The 21833-nt window shown below is 42.7% G+C and overlaps 1 protein-coding gene across 3 annotated transcripts in view; it reads right to left on the reverse strand.

Annotated features, from left to right (window-relative positions):
• Positions 1-21833, reverse strand: part of EBF1 (EBF transcription factor 1) — a 773266-nt gene that overhangs the window by 310772 nt on the left and 440661 nt on the right. For all 3 annotated transcript variants that reach the window (XM_069199654.1, XM_069199655.1, XM_069199653.1), the window contains exon 7: positions 6452-6533. In XM_069199654.1, coding sequence (XP_069055755.1) covers positions 6452-6533 — 82 coding nt within the window. The remainder of the gene's footprint in view (positions 1-6451; positions 6534-21833) is intronic.

Below are 21833 nucleotides of genomic sequence, written 5' to 3' on the forward strand. Positions count from 1 at the left end.
TTCAAAGCTTTTGTACTCTTGGTTCTAGATGATGGTAATGCCCTACTTAATGACCTTCCAAATTTCACACTGGCACCCTGTAGGGGCATCCTATATGCTACAGCAGATCTCATCCAGGGCCTGAAGAAATGTGACCACATCACCCCCATCCTAATGGAACTCTGTTGACTCCCCTTTGCAGCCCCACATCTTCAAAATCATCTGCATTACTTACAAAGCTCTAACAACCAGCACCCCAGGTTATCTTGCAGACAAGCTCACCATCCTGTTGGTTTCTGGCACACCTGCAGTCTGGACACCATCAGACTGCAGTCTAAGAAGTGTAAAAAATAAAAAAACAAGATAACAGGACTTTTCTACCTATGCACCCAGGATCTGGAACAACATCCCCATAGCCATCAGAACTGCGATAATGCTTCTCCAATTTAAGGAAGAGTGGAAGACTCACCTCTTTAAGGAAACCCTACATCACAATGTATCGACCGCCCACACCTCAGCTTCCTCTCCATTTTACCAGCGACTTTAAGCTTGCCTTTGACCTTCAACAGGGCTCTGATGCCTTTTCACTTGATTTGCACTATAGAAATATCATACACAAACAAACATACTACCATATACAATACTTACCAACATTTCTGCGTGGTAAAGTACAACCTGGCAAAATAACGTCTTGTAAAGGTGCAACACTGTGCTATTACATGCCACGTGGTAATGGTGTGCATGGTAATGTCTCATATTCAGTGAAAGAATATATGCAGAGGAAGGCTGACTGTAGCTGTCCTGAAATCACAGGATATGTGCCATAAATCAAAGGATCTGTGGCATAATATAATTTGTGAAATGAAGAAACAACTAACATAAGAGCTCCTTGTGCCTACACGTCTGCAGACTGTTGATGGAATTAACCCCTTACTGGTTAGGTAAGAGGCTTGATATATTCCTGATCCAAGTTTCACAGTTTCCACACAAAATGTCAAACTGGGAACCTCTACTTGGAATCATGATGAAGCCAGATTACCTCTTTACACTGCAGGTCCTGTTAAGGGTTAAAAAGATTTCTGGAAGAAATAGCCTATATTCACAAATGAAGGGCTGAAAAATCACCCTTAGAAGTATTTCTTGTGCCTGAACGATTTTTTGTGTTTGTCAAAGATGGGTTCCCATGGCCAGTGACTTGTCTGAGCCATTGCTTTAGCCTTCCACGTCCTGAGCATTGAGGAAACATTCAGATCCAGTTGTGGGTAATAAGTAACAGTTTTCCTTTTAGCAGTCCTCACAATAGTAAGTGAGATGTCCTGTCCACCCAGAGTATGCTTTCTTGACTGGAGTCAGAAGGAAGTGCTGAAGGACCTTTCTTACAGGGCTCGTTCAGGAGGTATCCAGTGTATGTAAGGCTCCAACCACAACCACCACCACTTTCTGTTGGTGCCTAGAGGAACAGGTGCTAAATAGTTATTTGAAGTACAATTGATTATCTTCATTGCAAAATATGAAGCGTGCTTGCTTTGAAACCTGAAGTGCCAGAGAAGGGCCAGAGAACGGCTTTTAGCAGTCACAGCCTCACTCCTGGCTTAGGAGGGCATACCCCACTGACCTGTCTGAAGACAGGTTTGCAGATATTTCTTAGCAGGATTAAATTGCATCACACAATTGCTCATTGTTCCCCAACATAACATAAGTATCTAATGTCGGCTGTGAATGTATCAGGGTCATGAGAGACTCTGCTGGACATGCATGTTATAGGTTTTCAATTTTCACCATTTGAATTACTCAATAAAATAGTTAAGATATTTGTATCCAAAATGAACTTTGTATGCTTTTAGCTTTAACCAACATTTTATTAATGGTGAAGTTAATTTTTATTATGATTTCCACATTTACACAACTAACCATCAAGTGGTACTCTACTCTACACATTTTACGTCTTTTATTTTAAACTAAGTTGGACATTGAATCCTTCTTATCTGAGATGTCCTGCATTATGTATCTTGATATCTGTATGCTACAGATTATGTTACCCCACTAAACTTAAGGAAGAGTGAAGGGTACTTTAAATAGCCTTTGGCCCATATATGGTGTAATGCTATCTGTATTTAACCACAGATTCCATCTTGACCAGTGACTCCATTTTGTACTTAGCTTAGCTTAGCTTCAAATGCCTTTACATCGGTGGTGCAGGTATATTTCCATGCACAGCTTGTTAACATGTTTTTGCTTTTCTCACCAGGGAAGGGAACACAACATGGGGGATACAATGTTGATAATAGTGTACAAGGATGAGAATGTTTATAGCAGAGAAGTGTATGGCTCAGTCTTGGAAATACACCTTGGGATCTGACCAATCTCTCTGCGTGTTTTTTCAACACTGACCCAGTACAGCCAGCGCTTGAATTTCACAACTTACTCGAAGGGAGGGGGGTTAGTAGAACCTTCCTCTTTATCTTTGTTTAAAATATATAAGGTGGGAAAGCTTGGCGCTGAGGCCGAAGGAACTCATTCCCAAGGGTGTATGCACTGCACAGGAAAATCAGAGTCCCATTGGGGAAATTCCTCCTGTCTCAGCTGTACTGGGTTCCACAACTGGATGCTGGCAAAAGACAAGGATGATGTTGGATTCGATCCCCATGTTGATGCATTTTTAATTCTTAATTATCTAGCTTTACTGTGGGCCTGCAGAAACATGTATATTCACTGCATACATATTCATAGTTGATATATTGCATTTTCTCTGATTATTATCCAACTGTTGTGACTATTTTAGTAGCTGCATGTGTTTTGCTGCATTCAAATTAAATGTTCATGTTAATATTTTTGTATAATCGTATTTGAACTCTGGAAGTGCCTTAATAAATTCATTACTCAGACTAAGAGTGCTGCATTCTTAGCATCCTTTAGCCTTGTTCCCTCTTAGTTTGAAGCAAAGCAAAAAACTAACAGGATTTAAAGTGCTGTGGATCACCGAGTTGCAGTGCATAATTACTCTGGCTATCCTTCACCAGATGTTTGGCTCTCTAAACGTAGTACCAATGCAGAAAACACTATTAGTGAAAGCCGCTTTACCTCACAATTTGTGGTGCCACCTTGGATGGCTGGAACATCTTGGTCGCCTCAACCCAACCCCCTCAACTCACTTCTTACTTTTAAACATACTTTAATGTCTGAATATATTGATTCATGTTTATGTTTACAGTGTACTTTCAGCAGTAGTTTGCTTTAAGTTTGATAAACATGTGTCTAAGTACTTGGTCAGCTTATGCTCCCCCTACTTTGCAGATGAGCTAAGCTCTACAAAAGTGTGACTCATTGATACATCATTGATATATCTCTTGGTTTACTTAGCACCTTCACCCTACCTCAACAGGCCACCTAAGAATGAATTCACTTAAGAGTGGCACTATGGAGCCATCTTCCTGTAATATTTGGGTTGCCAATCTCCGTAGCCTTCCTCCCGCCCTGACCACACCATAGACACCATTAAACTTGTAACCAAGGCATCTCCAAATGAAAAACAGAACAACTATAATCCCAGACTTGATATTGTTTGCCTGACTTAAAATCCTGAGTTTAAACCAGTCCATATGAAAGTGATATGCCTCTCTGCAGCACTTTTTCTCAACATATGTAACCACATACACACATACTTTATTACTTTTACAATCCACGTGTTAGCATGGGCCTGCAGTTTGGTAGCAATGTAAATAGGAGTTATCATTAACAAATTCTTGTTTTTTGTATTCACCCAAGGCAAATAGGAGGCTGAGGTGGCCGCAACAAGATTTGAGGCTGTTATCTTCAAGCTTCCACCGGTTTATCACCGTAGGAATATTGGGCCAGATGTATCAAAATGTTTTGCACTCGCAAATGGTGCGAATCGGTAAATTCGGCCGTTTGCGAGTGCAAAACAGTGGTCTGCAATGCATGAAATGCATTCGCAGACCACAAATAAGAAATCGCTAAATTTGCGATTTCTTGCGTTGCGACCTGGAAATTGCGGCTCGCAATTTGCGATTCGCAATTTCCAGGTCGCAAGGCTATGCTGGAAAAAAAATCGCAAATTGCGATTTTTCCAAAAATTGCCTTTTGCACTTGCAAAATACCATGAAATGCAACCAGGTGGTAACATGGTGCAAAATTAAAAAATGCAGTAAAACTGCATTTTTAAATTTAACATGTAAAGCACACATGCCCTTTTGGCATGTGTGTACCTTACATGTTAAAAATAATAATTTTGGGGTGCAGGAGAGGGGGCCTTAGGCCCCCAGCACCCTGGCCTTTTGCATTTCCAAAATTGCGATTTCTGGTTCAGAAATCGCAATTTTGGAAATGCAAAAAATTCGCAACAGGCCCATAGCTGCGAATGGGACCGGTATCGCAATTTGCGATTCGGTAATAGCATTTGCGATTTTTAAGAAATCGCTATTACCGATTCGCAAACGTGATACATGGCCCTTTGCGAGTCGGTAATAGCAATTTCTTAAGATTCGCTATTACCGAATCACAATGGGTTGTGATGATGCATCTGGCCCATTAATTTCTGCTATTTACCATTGGCGTTTGTTGGCCAAGGGTACTTGCTGTAAAATGGCTTGGACAGTTGAGGCACCTGTCCCAAAGATTGATTTGCATCAACCAGCTATTTGCAGATAACACTTGGAAGACAGTTCGGGTGGTTAATTGACTTGCTGCAAGGATTTGTGTGTAAATCATTGACCACAGATGTGCATTACTGTAAAATACCCTAAAATGTAATCAGACCAAGAGAAGAGCACCTGGTGTAATCCGCAGATCACATGTTTGAATCCAAAGTGCATAACACTTTAGATTCCAGTGGTTTTGCAGAGATACTTTATTAACCAGCTGGTCACAAGTTACGATCCTGGTACACAGTTCAGTGGGATATGTACCTGTACTGAACTTCTACGTTTAATTAGCATGAAATGCCTTGAAACCTTACAAGTCAGACTCAAACTTTCTGTCTCCTGGGTTTGTTAAAATGAGTTGCTTTGATTTTGGTTGGAATGTTCACCTGCTAGTGGCTGCCACAGATCATATGGTTTCCATTTTATGCCATTTAAATTGTCACCATGGGTACAGTTCCCAGGGATGCCTAAAAGACACAAAAAAGAGCTGGAAGATGGACAGCTGATTATATAACCCTTCCCAGCAATGAATCCAAATCAAGTACAACTTCCCCTACACAAACTTCAGAGGCTCTGGCTCCAGAAGAAAACATATCTTAAACAAGGGTCATGATCTAAGAGCAACCTGTCGACAGTGACTTGTATCTCTAAAAAATGACATTACCATTTAGTAACTGCAGTGGCGTAGCGTGGGTTGTCAGCACCCGGGGCAAGGCGAGTAATTTGCGCCCCCTAACCCGTGGATTTTAGCACTCGCGAGTGCAAGCGCGACCCCCCCAGATGTTGCGCCCGGTGCGGCCGGCCCCCCCTGCACCCCCCACGCTACGCCACTGAGTAACTGACAGGGCAATACCTCGTTGGAATAAGAAGAATTTATCACATTCTACACCGAAGGCTTTCTCTAATAGCAGCGTGTCCCACTTCATCTTACTCCAGGAGGTGGTACCCAGTTTTGAAAAGACGCCCTTCCCCTTACTAATGCTTGCACCTGTATCTGGAGTTGTGCATGTGCACAATAATTGTGTATATCTTTTTAACATTGCGCTAGCGACCCTGTTGTGATTGATGTTGTTGTTTAGTTTGCTGATATGATTTCAAGCAAGGCTGGACTGGGAATCCAAGCGGCCCTGGCATTCTTTTAGGACCCTTCCCCAGGGTTGGTGGGAGGTGTACAGGGTGGCACAAGTGAAGCACTGCTAATGGAGGTCGAGGTTTCAGCACCGCTGCAAATCTGGCTCCCAGTAACAAAAGTGGACCCCTACTGCTGCAAAACCGTCCCCACCCTTCCAGCCTCCGAGGCAAACGCCCTATGCCCACTACCGCCAATCTGGCCCGATCTAAAGCCGCACCCGCTATGCACAACAGAAATCTATAAATGTGTATAAATAGTGGATGGGGTTCTTCCCAAGAGACCTCTAATTGTAAGCATTGCCTTGCCCATTTATCTGTTTTGAGAGGACGAAGGATTGGATGCTCTTGTGAAAGGTTGGGAGGGGTAATTTGTACTAGTTGTACCTATAGTGAGGAATTGGAATGGATGTGTCTATCTTCACATTAGTCAGGATTTCAACAGTCCTACTTTGAGTACCAGATATGGGTATGAAAGTCTAATTGCAATGCAGTTTTGTCTTCCCTACCAAACAACCACAAAGTATCCCAGTCCATACCTTCCCCACTAACGCAATATTAAGATTTCGCCAGCCGAATGGGCCAGTCACACTTGCTGCTAAATAGAGGTACAATTATATAGCAATTTTCAAGACAGCAAAATATTAAACTGAGAGTTTTACAAACATTTAACAGACACTGACCTGAAACCTCCTCATGTCCCGAGGATTGCCAGCATTTTTTAGACAGTTCTGATTACATTTGAGAAAGAATTTTAAGAAGAACCTGTAGAGAAGAAGAACAGACATATTTTAGAATCACAATGACAAAGTGAAAAGAAAGCAGTATTATCTGACCTCTGACTTAAGAACTGGGAGGTTTGAGAGGCCACGATTCCCTCACCCCTCAGCAACCCCAAGCTCTAGGAGATCAGCATTATCTGTTCTCTGACCGCAGGAGTTCTCACATGGTACAAGACCGTCAGATCTGCCCACGTATTAAGCCAGCACTGGGTGCTGTGCTGTTGACTAAAACGCCTTCAGAAAATTTCAGGTCTCAAAATATTCTTCATCCTTTCTTAGTTAGAGATCAACTTTTTTCATTGAGTTTTCACAAAACTTCCAAATTGAACATACCTCTACTGGCTTGCTTCTGACAAAATAGGCCCAAATAGAAGAGGTTTTAAGAAAATGATGGTTTATTGTGACACGCATTAACCAATCTTTATCACTACTGGTCTGTTTATTTCACAAGCTTTTTTATAAGACGTCTTGCCACAGCCATTAATCTCTCCGTAGTCCTGAAAACCGGTAATTGCACATACTCCCACCATTCAATTTCTCTCTTTCAGCTTTAGGTGTGCTCTTTGTGCAGCCAGTGTACTTTCTGCTATGGTAGGAACCTAAGATGTGCAATGGTGATGCAAAGGCAATAATAAACAACAGCTCTAGTACAAAACACATTTACTCACTAGACTCTAAATGTACTACTTTAAATGTGACATTTATTTCCAAAAATACTCTCAAATACCAAGAAGCAGTCCTGTGCATTGCTAAGTAGGGCTGCAAACGCCATCCGTTGCCTTTCACAATATTAATGATTTTGATTCTAAAAGTCAAGGAGGCATGACACAACAATAATGAAGAATAGTTTAAAGATACAACTTGGTAAGGTAATACTGGACATACTTCGGGAAATCTTCATTTTATTACTTAGCCCTTTAAGACTTTATAGTGTCATAATTGACTAAACTCAATCTTCTTTTAAACTGTAAATTAATAAGGGCCTGATTTATTTATGATCGAGCACCCCGTTCCCTGACAAGGCGATGGAGTAAATTACTCTGTCGTCCTCACGGAGGTGCCGACGGCCAAGTTTTGAAATGTCTGCAAGCCTAGCTGACATTTCTAGCTTTGGCAGGAACAGCCGTCACGCTGGTGCCTGTCAGTGCATTGACCGAGCCATAAGGCAAACTTTCCAAAAAGTTTTTTTTTTTAAATAAAAAACACAATGCCCACCTCACCATGGGAGAAATGCCTTTCCACTTTGCAACTCCACTCTGCAAACCCCTACTACACTCTGCCGCTAAACAACATTGTACTCCACTCTACAACACTTTCCAACACTGTACGACACGCCACTCCATTGTACTGTACAAGACGCAATTGCAGTTTATAAAACTTTACTCTAAATTACACCTGTCCCTTCTAGTTCACTCCACGCCACTGTACCATATAACACGCTATTGCACTATATAACAATTTTTCCATGGTATGCTATGCCTCTCTATTCTACTCCACTTCACTGCAATCTACTCAACGACACTCCACTCCGCTCTACACCACTCCACTGTACCTTATTCCACTCTACAACACTCCACTCTTCGCCATTCCACTGTACACCATTCCACTGTATGCTATTCTACTGTATGCCACTCGCTGTACCACACTCCACTCTGCTCCGCAACATTACACTCTCTGACAGTAAACTCTACGGCACTCTACTCCACTGTACTGTACCACACTCCACTTAATAACACTCCACTCGACGGCCATGGGCCAGCATGGTGGTGAGAGGGAATGGGAGAAGCTGGATTTTCCCTCCCATTGTCTTTCATAACTCCCTCCTAGTTCCAGAAAAATGTTGCTGAGCTGGTGAACGTGGCAAGGAAGGATCTGGGGACAGTAATAGCTACCTCTTGCCCCTTCTATTGCTCCACCCACCAGCCTGATCCTTAGATGGACCTTGGATGGACCTGGGAAGGGCTAGGGAATCCTTCTCATGTCCATTCGATATGCATGTGACACAGCTCATGACATTGCATACATATTAATGAGGCAAGCTGGATGTGAGTATCTGTCTACGTCCTCCAACATGTGTACGAGGAGAAACAATATATCTATATCAATAGCAGTAGAAAAATATATATATATTAGTAGCACTGCCTGCACTGACCCTGGCACACCTTTTAACATAATGTTATTACTTAAATTCACATTGTAGCATGTCTTAAATCAATGTTCATTTCTAGAAGAATTTCATTGTTAGACTGTTTTAGAAATATGATTAACTTCTTCAGGTTACATCATCTGTCATGCATGAAAAAAAACCTTTCAACACTAAGTGCATGACTATAAAACTGCAGCCTGATGGGCTTAGATTGAGAAAGGTGAAAAATAGAGGCGGTTCCTTTAAGAATATGGAAGGAACACCGTACCCACAATGCCTTTCACTGCCAGTTGCCTATGACAACCAGTTCTTTTTAGCATATAAAATATAAAGTCTCTTCAACTGAATTTGTTTTGAACAGCCACAGAGGAGGTTGGGTTGTCTATGACTTCAATGAGGATTTCTACGATGCAGAAATAGGCACACCTGTATGTAACCTTTCCTTCTGCATCATAGGATCATCAAGTCATTCTAATTGCTGAAAAGAGTGGTGAGCTAGAGCTAGGTAAACTCTTGCGGATGTTAGTTGTAAGCAATAGCAATGATATTAATATGTTGAAGAGCAGCTTATAAGTTCACAGTAAGAAATGGGGGAAATGGGAAGGTTTGATTAAAAAGGTCTCTAAGTCTTTTTTGACCAACCCTTGCTCGTGCTTGTGTGTTTGTATCAAGACATTAGTGTCTAGTAAATGTATGTACTGTTTTTCAAGTAGCTGACTTGAAGATTTCAGAACTTGGGACGCGTCTATAGTTACATATTTACCTCTTGTAAAATAACCCTTTGGTTTACCTGGGAGAGACTTTCTGACAAGTTGATAGCATAGGAAATACATGCAACTATCCATCTTTCAATTGTTTATTATGAAGTTGCTAATTACTATTTAATCTGATCATAGTTAATAAATAGGTGATGCGTTTTCCTAATATCTTTTGATTTATCTAAATAAAAAAAAGCAGAGCCCTTTTATATCTAGAGAATGGAGAGACCTTTTCTCTGAAGTAGATGGGTTAGGAAAGACAGTAGGAAGTATAATAGTCTGGTTTGAATGAAAGTCAGAAACTACTTTTGGTTAAGAAAAAGGACGAATTCTTAAAACTACCCCTTTAGGATGAAAAAAATTAAAGGTTTTATTGCTGAAAGAGCTTGTAAATTACTAACTCTGTGTGGTGATGTAATTGCAATTATATAAAAAAACAGTCTTCCATGACAGATGTTGTGAAGAAGAATTGTTTTATTTGTTGAAAAGGTGTAACCATTAATTTTGAAAGAACTAGGTTCAATTGCCATGGAGGTGACGGTTTTTTGGTTGGAAGAAAATACTTTTTTAACCCTTTGTCTGCTGTAATTGCTGCTAAGAGATTATTTATTGATGAAAATTGCAACTTAGATTTGGCTAAGAAAAGTAAATATCGGAGGGTGACTTTTTTTACTAGTAAATGGATCATGACCAAAAAATGCAAACTCTTTTCCACTCAAAGGTGCAGCATGATCTTGTGGAAGGGCATTTGAACTCCTTAAGAATATTCATACACTCAAGTGGTAAAATCAAGTGCCTGTACTGTCTGATTTCAGGAGCCATGCTGTCAAATTCATGGATTGATGGATCAGATATAGTATTTGGCCCTGAAGTAAGGATGGAAGATCCGGTGTGAGCTGTAGATATTTGTGGTGTGGCATGGAGAGTTGAAGAAGGTACCACTGTTGCCTCATCCAGTCTGGTGTTATTAAGATCAATTTCAAGTTTGATTTCCACAATTTTTGAATCACTGTTGATATTAATGGTAGCAATGGATAAGTGTACAGAAATGGAGTTGACCAGCTGACCAAAAGAACATTGTCAACTGACTTTGGTTCTGGTGCCTTGGATGCGAAGTCTTGGCATTGTTTGGTTTCATGCCCTTGCAAACAAGTATTAAGTCGGAGTACTTCATTCTAGGAAGATATCTTGTAGTCCCTTGTCCTTTAGCGCCTGTAGGAAGTTGGCTCTGTATGCACTATTACAAAGTAAGGAATAGTATACACAGAGTCCAAGGGTTCCCCTTAGAGGTAAGATAGTGGCAAAAAGAGATAATACTAATGCTCTATTTTTTGGTAGTGTGGTCGAGCAGTAGGCTTATCAAAGGAGTAGTGTTAAGCATTTGTTGTACATACACAAGCAATAAATGAGGAACACACACTCAAAGACAATTCCAGGCCAATAGGTTTATGTATAGAAAAATATATTTTCTTAGTTTATTTTAAGAACCACAGATTCAAATTTTACATGTAATACTTCAAATGAAAGGTATTGCAGGTAGAAACTTTAGGAACTTTGAATAATCAAAATAGCATACACAGTTTTCAAATAAATCACATATAGCTATTTTAAAACTAGACACAGTGCAATTTTGAACAGTTCCTGGGGGGAGTAAGAGTTAGTTAGTTTTTGCAGGTAAGTAAACCACCTACGGGGTTCAAGTTTGGGTCCAAGGTAGCCCACCGTTGGGGGTTCAGAGCAACCCCAAAGTTACCACACCAGCAGCTCAGGGCCGGTCAGGTGCAGAGGTCAACGTGGTGCCCAAAACGCATAGGCTTCAATGGAGAAGGAGGTGCCCCGATTCCAGTTTGCCAGCAGGTAAGTACCCGCGTCTTCGGAGGGCAGACCAGGGGGGTTTTGTAGGGCACCGGGGGGACACAAGTCAGCACAGAAAGTACACCCTCAGCAGCACGGGGGCGGCCGGGTGCAGTGTGCAAACACGTGTCGGGTTTTCAATAGAAAGCAATGGAAGACCAAGGGGTCCCTTCAGCGATGCAGGCAGGCAAAGGGGGGGCTCCTCGGGGTAGCCACCACCTGGGCAAGGGAGAGGGCCTCCTGGGGGTCACTCCTCCATTGCAGTTCGGATCCTTCAGGTCCTGGGGGCTGCGGATGCAGAGTCTTTACCAGGCATTGGGATCGGAGGAGCAGGCAGTCGAGGTCAGGGGGAGCCTCGGGATTCCCTCTGCAGGCGTCGCTGTGGTGGTTCAGGGGGGGGGCAACTCTGGCTACTCACAGTCTCGCAGTCGCCGGGGAGTCCTCCCTGATGTGATTGTTCTCCACAAGTCGAGCCGGGGGTGTCGGGTGCAGAGTAGCAAGTCTCACGCTTCCGGCGTGAAACGCAAGTTGGTTGAAAGTTGCTCCTTTGTTACAAAGTTGCAGTCTTGGGTGAACAGAGCCGCTGTCCTCGGGAGCTCTTGGTCCTTCTAGAGCAGGGCAGTCCTCTGAGGATTCAAAGGTCGCTGGTCCCTGGGGAAAGCGTCGCTGGAGCAGTGTCTTTAGAAGTGGGGAGACAGGCCGGTACAGCTGGGGCCAAAGCAGTTGGTGTCTCCGTCTTCTCTGCAGGGTTTTTCAGCTTAGCAGTCCTCTTCTTCTTAGGTTGCAGGAATCTGAGTTCCTAGGTTCTGGGGAGCCCCTAAATACAGAATTTAGGGGTGTGTTTAGGTCTGGGAGGGCAGTAGCCAATGGCTACTAGCCCTGAGGGTGGCTATACCCTCTTTGTGCCTCCTCCCAAGGGGAGGGGGTCACATTCCTATCCCTATTGGGGGAATCGGATTTCTAAAAGTCAGAGTCACCTCAGCTCAGGTTGCCTTAGGGGCTGTCCTGACTGGCCAGAGACTCCTCCTTGTTTTTCTCATTATCTCCTCCGGCCTTGCCGCCAAAAGTGGGGCCATGGCCGGAGGGGGCGGCAACTCCACTAGCTGGAATGCCCTGGGGTGCTGTAACAAAGGGGGTGAGCCTTTGAGGCTCACCGCCAGGTGTTACAGTTCCTGCAAGGGGGAGGTGATAAGCATCTCTACCCAGTACAGGCTTTGTTACTAGCCACAGAGTGACAAAGGCACTCTCCCCATGTGGCCAGCAACATGTCTCGAGTGTGGCAGGCTGCTAAAACCAGTCAGCCTACACGGGTAGTTGGTTAAGGTTTCAGGGGGCACCTCTAAGGTGCCCTCTGGGGTGTATGTTACAATAAAATGTACACTGGCATCAGTGTGCATTTATTGTGCTGAGAAGTTTGATACCAAACTTCCCAGTTTTCAGTGTAGCCATTATGGTGCTGTGGAGTTTGTGTATGACAGACTCCCAGACCATATACTCTTATGGCTACCCTGCACTTACAATGTCTAAGGTTTTGCTTAGACACTGTAGGGGCACAGTGCTCATGCACTGGTGCCCTCACCTATGGTATAGTGCACCCTGCCTTAGGGCTGTAAGGCCTGCTAGAAGGGTGACTTATCTATACTGCATAGGCAGTGTGAGGTTGGCATGGCACCCTGAGGGGAGTGCCATGTCGACTTACTTGTTTTGTCCTCACCAGCACACACAAGCTGGCAAGCAGTGTGTCTGTGCTGAGTGAGGGGTCCCCAGGGTGGCATAAGACATGCTGCATCCCTTAGAGACCTTCCCTGGCATCAGGGCCCTTGGTACCAGGGGTACCAGTTACAAGGGACTTACCTGGATGCCAGGGTGTGCCAATTGTGGAAACAAAAGTACAGGTTAGGGAAAGAACACTGGTGCTGGGGCCTGGTTAGCAGGCCTCAGCACACTTTCAAATCAAAACTTAGCATCAGCAAAGGCAAAACGTCAGGGGGTAACCATGCCAAGGAGGCATTTCCTTACAGCACCCATTTGTGATTCTTTTTATGATGATGACTGAGATAATCTGCCCTCACATTTTGAGTTCCTGGGATATGAAATGCTATGAGTGTTACTCGTCTTGCTAGTGACCAATGCCACATCGTATGAGCTTGCACTGACAAATGTCTTGACCTCATTCTGCCTTGTCTGTTGATGTAATACATTGTTGTGATATTGGCTGTTTATGGGACTATAAATATGCAGGATGCCATTGATCCTAGAAGCAATGAAATTTGGGAAACTGTGGGATTGTTTAAATCTTTCAGATCAGCACATTTCTTTTGAATGGAAAATACTCAGTCCTCCGAAGGATACACACTTAGTTTTAGCTTATATATTTTTGTGCACAGAATGGTCAGAGATTGTACTGGTGCAATTATTGATTTGCTGAAGTTGATTTGAAGGCCCAGAATGGACAATAACTTTGTTGTAGTCTTGATGTCTTGTGCTCTGTTCGAATAGGAATTTCCCTTTGTTAGCCAATCATCGAGGTATTGATAAACAAATATCTTTCTTTTGCTCAGATGAGCTGCGACTGCTGCCATGCTTTTTTAGAAGGTTTGAGGTGCTGATTTCAGATTGAAGGGAAGCACAGTATTCAGATAGTGTTTGCTCCATACTAGCAATCTGCATGGACAAGAAACATTGAATACGGATCTATGTGTTCTACAAATGTATCACACATAGGCAATTGCCTCTTCTTATGTGCGCATAGATTTGATGAGGAGCCAAAATTCAGAATCTTTCTTTGATGATACATTTGTTTACGAAAAAAGGATCTAGAATCAGACAAAACAGCTTACGTTGGCTTTTCTTTTATCACATGAAAATACTCCTTCCCTGAGTTGGTGTGATGGTACCTTTTCACTTCCTCTTTTGTGGAGTAATAGACGTGTTTTGTCTTGTAGATTCTATAGATGACAGTTATAATTGTTTTTTGGTGAACTGTCTGTGGAATAGCTCTGAATTGAATTGTGTATCCAATTTGAAAAATATGTAGCACCCATCTGTCCATAGTTATGTATTTCCACTCTTCTAGAATCATCATTATCACCACTCCCCTGACAGAAGTGGGAAACTGTGGGTGGGTGTCAGACTTCAATTGCTTGTCATTATTTTAAGAGTTTCATCCTCTGGAGGAGTTGTTTTTCTTTTTAGAGGCTGGTATCACCATATAAGAATTTAAATCCTCTCATAGTAATACCGTCTATCTCTTGGCTTGTATTGATGCTTAAAGATGTTTTCTGGCACAAGAGGTGAAAATGGTCACAGTGTTGCTCTTGGCTACAGCTTTTTAAGGATAAGAGAAAGTCCTGGCTGAGGAATATCTAAAGGGATCTTTCGTTTTTTGAAGCCCCTCTAATTAAAACGTCCTGGAACATTAAAATATAATCTACTAGGAATATGCTAGATGATGACTGTGGTGATGATGTTGGTGTATAGAAAGTATGTATGGGAGGTGGACAGTAATCTTGGATCAAGAGTAAGATTTATCCCTCCTATTGGAGGGTGTTATGGGTAGTGCATTTGCAATTGGTGAAGGAAGTTTATATTTTCTAACTTGGGATATCGAAGTTGCTTTTGAAACCCTTCTGTTCGGTGAAAGAACTAATGGTTTTTCATGTATTTGTACGGGATCTCCAAAAGGTATTATCAGCTTGTGATAGTGGAGCTGTATCTTCATTTTCATCCACTTGCAAACATTGTTCACTGAAATATTGTGATGCTGTAGATTGGGCAGAAAATGATCCAGACCACCCTGGAAAAGATAACACAACTTGGGTTCTTCTCGACGAAAAGGGAGAAGGATCTGACATCCTACAAACCTTTTTCACCATTGATCATAGCAGTAATGTTGATCTGTGTCTTTTCAATGCTGTCTTTTAGAATTCTGGCGCTGATCGTGTGCTTGGCAGTGGTGAGTAGGTGAACACCGCTGTGATCTTCGACATTGAAAGAGGCGCCGATTGTCTTGTAGTCGAGTTAGAGTGCCTTGATGGTGAGTATTGTCTACATTAATCTTTCACCATTGATCCCTTTCACAATGGTGACCGTGTAGGTGCTGATCCACTTCTAATTGACACTGCAGGTTTTGACATCGACAATCAGTGTTGACAAAAATGGTGTAAATGTCGTTGCCTCAGTGACAAGTTTTTATCTGAAGATCTTCCTCTGTGGGAGTCTGTTTCAGATTTGGGAACACTTACCGAGGAAGGACGATAATAAGATCTTTCCATTATCTTTCTTTTTCCGCTTTCTTCATCTGCTTCCATGTTTTGAATCAGATCTCTTAACCTAATGCCCACTCTGTCCTTCAATACCCTGTAAGACCGTTCTTTGTTAACAAATGTCACAGTGTTTAACCTGATGAGATGGAGACAAACATACCACATAGACTCCGTGTGCATACAGGCTTCTTCCTTCCACATGAAGGACAGCTGGTAAGTAAATAAGGCATTCTAACAGTAAATAAAATTCAGAGTCAGGGGAAAAGCTGCTTTCTCAACAGGAAAGATGACAAGAACATAGTATTTCTTCAGAGATTAAAACCTCAACGATGATCTGAGATCCTGCCTGTAGGAATCAGAAAAAAGAACTGGCTCTTAAAGGCAACTACTGGTACATGGCATTGTAGGTAGAGGTTACTCCTCGGTCCTTATTTTTCACCTTTCTCAATGTAAGCCTAACAGGTTGCATTTTTATCTTCAAGCACTCAATGATGAAAGGAGGTTTTCATGACAGAAGATGTAACCTCAAGAAGTTAATCACATTTCTACACCAATCAGAAAGAAATTGGCATCTCTGACAGCCTAATGTTAACATTGTTGAAGAAATTGTCATGGATTTATGATATTCTACAAAAATAATTTAATTAAGAACATTATGTTAAAAGGTGTGTGTTTGCATACAGACACACACACACCATTAGTGTACAGAAAAGGTTATGTTCACTTTTAGATCCCACAAGTGTCCTGCATAGTTGTATGGCATTGTGAGTTTTAAACTAGAATCCAATTTAAAGTACGCAATTAAAAAAATGCAAAGCTCACTCACCAAAGCTAAGCACATACTACAGTAGCCTTGACACTTGTGCAAATATGATAGTATTGCCATATGAATTTATCTGTGCCTATTGTGCATGTAAGCTAGTATTGCAATGTGAATGTGGCATTGCATTGTGCACCTTTGTAACAGTGGCACAGTAAAATAGCCTTGACTTATACAATTGTCCAGTATTTATTACTCTACCGGTTATGATTCTATATGTTTATTAATGCTAACAAGTATGCTCCTTACTCTTCCAAATCACAATCTAATTCCCATAGCTCACTCCTACTCCAAACCTTGCCCAGCCCGTCCACTAACGTTTTTTAGGTGAGTTCAATATGTTGCTTGTTGGGATACCTCAGTTTCACATCCTACTAATATTATTAACTGAGCTGTGCCCCTGTCTCTCTAGGTGTATCAATGTGTCAGTCGATATCTACAGTAAAATAAAGTTCTATTTAAAATTAATGCCCATGGGTATTTCCGAACATGACTATGGGGGTTATTCTAACTTTGGAGGAGGTGTTAATCCGTCCCAAAAGTGACGGAAAAGTGACGGATTTACCACCAGCCGTATTACGAGTCCATTATATCCTATGGAACTCGTAATACGGCTGGTGGTATATCCGTCACTTTACCGTCACTTTTGGGACGGATTAACCCTCCTCCAAAGTTAGAATAACCCCCTATATGCCGGTTAATGAACGCACTAGCACGTGTTAGTACATGGGTATATTTGTATGCTCTGTATGAAAATGTCTATTTGTCAACAACCATATGTGATTGTCAAATAAGATAATATATTATGCATGTGTATGGAAAAAACACGTGTGCATGTTTTCACCTAAGTTTGTTCGAAACAAGTCTGTGAGTAGGAAGAGGTCTCTTTGTATGCATTAGTGATCTAGAACACAACTGTTTGTATAGGAAAGGTCTTTCCTTATAGGTGCATATGGCCATACTCTTTTAGGTGCCGTATGCATGTATGAAAACATACAGTAACATGAAAACATATGTATTGACACACATCCTTCTTTTTTGTGTACATGAACACAAGTAGGTGTTTGATGCTTTTTGTGTGTGTAAGAGTTGTGCTCAACAAAGATAAACGAGTGTCTGAAAACATATATATATATACATGCCACTCATTCTCTGGATGCATGCCATATACCTGGAACAATTTGACAAACCAACTCCTTCAGGACTCTTCTGTCACCAAATAAAAATGTTACTCTTCAAACATATCCTAAGCAGAATGATATCTCTGGTCCACCTTACAGCTTTTTCGCTCTATTCAGTGGTTCCCAACCTGTGGTCCGGGAACCCCTGGGGGTCCGCAAAGCTTTCTCAGGGGGTCCGCGAGTGCCTAGAAAATTAAAAAATATTAACAAATATTGACAAATTAGGTCCCCAGCTTCCAGTAATGACTCAGGTGGGGGTCCCCGGATTCCAATGATGATTCAGTGGGGGTCCCTGGGTTCCATTAATGTTAAAGTGGGGGTCCACAGAAATCAAAAGGTTGGGAACCACTGCTCTATTTTATTCCTGCTGCAGTGAAGCATGGCCCAAGGAGGTTCAGCCAGTGAGGAGGCATCCTCTCATGTACCATAGGTGCGACCAGCCCCTGCTTAGTTTAGTTGGTCTACTACTTATGACCCAGTAAGGGAGCCTATATCTCTACCCACGTAGGGAACCTCTTACTTGAAACAAGTGTGCTAATAAATGTCCATTCACTCATTATTATAGTGCAAAGGTCAATTTCAATGTTATTACAACAGGACAATTTTATAAAGAAACAAAGCCTGCACAGAGCTTCATAGAGGAGCAGGACCAATGTACAATTTTATGAAGCAGCAATCCTCCCAGGCAACGTTATGAAGAATCTCAGCCAATGTAGAACGTTATAAGACCCAGCAATAACTTTATTATATTTATTATGCCCCGCTGCCGTGGGCTATACCGGTTGTTAAAGGCCCTGAATCCAAGTTATAGTCCACAGCTGCAGGGAAGGGCCTATAACAAGGGAGAGGGCCTTTAACAACAGGGATAATCCAAGGCAGAAAGGCTATAAGGCTATCACAACATCCCTCCAACTGAGGATGGAATGCTCTAAATTAAAATGGGAGAACAGAAAGACAAAGATTGGAACGCTGGAGCAGAAAGCTTACACCAGCCAATTATTGGCCCTGAGCCACTTCATTGTCTTCAAAAGAGCTCCCAATATTCCAATTAATTATAAAATCTACATCTAGAGCTCTGTTAATGAGGACAGTCGGCTTTAAAGGGAGCATATCCAACATACAGCTTTGTAATGGAACACGGTCAACCGAGTTACAAAACAGCATAATCAGCATTCAACTTCAAGGAGCACAGACAAACATTAGCTTTATAACCAATGCACCACTTAGTAAAGGAGCCCATTCACCTCTGTTCCCAATCCGAACTATGACCACTGCTCTCTCCGGACTAGTCAGTGAATATGGTGGTAGTTTCATTCCTGACAGCTGTCTTTCGGCTGGCAACGGTTTTGCACGTGTGCCAACATGGAGTTATGACAGACTAGCAAACAACAGATAATCCTGTCAGATGGCAGCAGGATGCCGTGAAGTGGACGTCGGACTCTCTAGAGATGAGCTTGATGCGCTCCTGTCAGCGGATGATCATTTAGTGAACAAGATATGTTAGGTGTGGATATGCGATCCCCTGCCCGCAGCAGGCTGTGGCCACAGAATGTTGGCGTACTTCCTGCGACGCCCACTCCCTCTGCACAGGTCCCTGCCTCGAGAAATGAGGCATGAGCATCTGTTGGGAGGCAAAGACAGCCTGTCAACTGATGCCAGGAAAACACAGGGCACTGCAACTAGTGCCAGCCCAACGCAGGTCATTAAATTGGTGGAAACCAAACATAGGTCTCTGTAACAGGTGGCAGCGTTGCACCTCGAGGCCAGACACATAAATCTAGACAATCCCATGTAACTGGGCCAACCCCACACAGCCCCTTAAAACTGCTCCAGCCACACATGATCCCGTGTAGTTAGGTTGAGCCCCAAATAGTACCTTGCAACTAGTGCCCCCCCCCCCGCCCTCAAAGAATAACCGTTGTTTTTGATGCTAGTTTATGCTCAAGGTATATAGAGAATGAAATGTCTGAGGACTACCAGAAATTGTAGAACGAGAAGAGGGAAGGGACATTGGGCAGGACAGGACACTTGCAGTATTAAGTGTCATTATTAATTCATTACAGGTGGTAAGCACATCGTTATTAGTACTATCTTTATTTACAAGTTTTTATTTTAGAAACAATGGAGTTGAACCAAAAGGCCTGTTGCGAAAGTTGGCCTACAGAGAGCTGGGGCAACATGAGCTATTGATATACAGAGAGCCAAGGAAGCATAAGGCTTATGGGGAATCCTGGAATAGATAAATAGTACACAAAAGAGTTGCTCCAAGGGATCCCTGAACTGAGTATCAATTTTATGTTTTAAATACAACCAACTTTATCCTTCATACCTGAGTCACAATATATATTAGTTATAATAAGGATACTCAACTCATAGATGCTCTGGGGGAAATGATTTCCTATACATTCAGCATACCTAGACGCTTGTCCTTGCTGTTACCTATTAATGGAGATGATATAGAGAGATGAAGAAGCCGGGGACTTTTAAGGAAGTTAGCAAGGGTATTAAAAGTTGAAGAATTCTGAGCTTTTTTTCAGAAATGTTGATGTTGAATGTGTAAAGAGACCACTGAAGCTCTAATTATTGGATGTGAAAGGCACAATACGGTTCATAGCACGTTATATAGATGCATTCATTCACAACTGGTGTCTCCCTCTTTGGCTCACCATGGCCGACTCTCCTCCATGCTTGATGTTAATACCTGGCATATTCCTGCTTAGTCTTTCTAGTTGGAACCCCTTTTATCTTTGCATTACTTGGCACTTAGTTATCGGTGATCCCCACTTGGTCCTCCAGTCTATTCTCTGCCTGATACTATTCTGTCTGGTATCTATACTTAGTGTCTCCTTGCCAGGTCTCTATGTCTGTTGACTTCTGTTGTTAAGGAGACGCGATGCTTACAGGCTGATTGAAGGAATTTATGAGTTTATTTTTCGTGGGGAAGATTCAGAGGCGCTCTGCTCACCGGCTCCGTGTCACTCCCAACCGTCGGACTAGCTCCGTGGTCGGAACGTTGGAGCCGTCAAGCTCGAGCTCGCACACGCGTCCAACTCGCAGGTTCGACATTACAACAACTTCCTGTTAGTGATTCTCAGCCTAGTCTCATACCTCCCCATCCTAGTGAGTCCTAATGTGGTTTTCCATGGCTGCTACCTCACTGTTAGGTCTTCCTGCTAATCTCTTTGCTTGTCACCTTCCTTCTACTGCTTCTTCTGGTCCTGCTTTCCTTCTACAGACTCAGTTCGACTGCCTGCCTGACTCCTTTCCTTGTACTTCCATGCTGGTGGCCCTGGGGTTGGTCTGCCTGCCTTTCACCTCTCTGCTTGTGGCTCCCGGCCTCGTCTCCCCGACTGTCACCTCCATGCTGGTGGCTCCCGGCCTTATCTCCCTTGTCTCTTAAGCCCAGTCTGGTGATCTCTGTCTAGTGTATCACTGCTTCGCGTCTCCCTTCCTCACAACTTCATTGCCTGAGCACCTTTTTGCGGGCTGCTCCCAGCAGCACAAGGGTCAGCACTTCTGCTGCAGTTATGACAGGGCTCTTCGGAAATTGGCTATTTTATTAAAACATTACAGACAGAGAGTCACACCATTAACAGAACTATCCTCACTTACACTCTACAATTGCTAATATATCCACTCATTTTCTGTTTAATTAGCTCCCTTAACACCACTCTTCTTTCTGCTGTGACCCAGGGAGGCAGGGCAAAGTCCGGGGGAATTTATTCTATATATGTCCCAAGCCTGCACATTGGCACAGTCAATAGTCATGGAGAGCTGGAAGTCTGTGAAAGATCCCAGCATTCCTGGAGCCTGGAAAGCAGAGTTGTGATGGGTTGCTGCGGTCGAACCTTTGCTGACAACAGAAATAACATGTCTGATCCTGACAGCAAGTCAGAGCTCCTTGAGGAGTTAATGGTTAATGGTTACACTGACTCCAGTCAGCCTCTGTGGCCCTGTGCAAACAGACTACGCCCACTAGAGCCAGAATCACCACTAAATGTAATGAACTGGTGCTTTGCATCACCAGAAAAGTCAGAAGGCTAACTAAAACATTTTGCACCTTAAGGGGCAGCATAAAGCACAAGGTAACCCAGCACAGTAAAGCGAAGGGGAAGGTTCAATGTCAAAGATGGGGTCCAACCTTTTGTCCTTGTGGAGCTGACAATGCTGGGACACAGCTGTTCAGTTTTCTGCCAGGACTGTCCTGACCTTGTCTCTGCCTGCAAAAGAAATACCCTCAGCATGAGGAGCATGAGGCG

The sequence above is a fragment of the Pleurodeles waltl genome, chromosome 7 (genome assembly GCF_031143425.1).
Source record: "Pleurodeles waltl isolate 20211129_DDA chromosome 7, aPleWal1.hap1.20221129, whole genome shotgun sequence".
Taxonomy (NCBI): Eukaryota; Metazoa; Chordata; class Amphibia; order Caudata; family Salamandridae; genus Pleurodeles; species Pleurodeles waltl.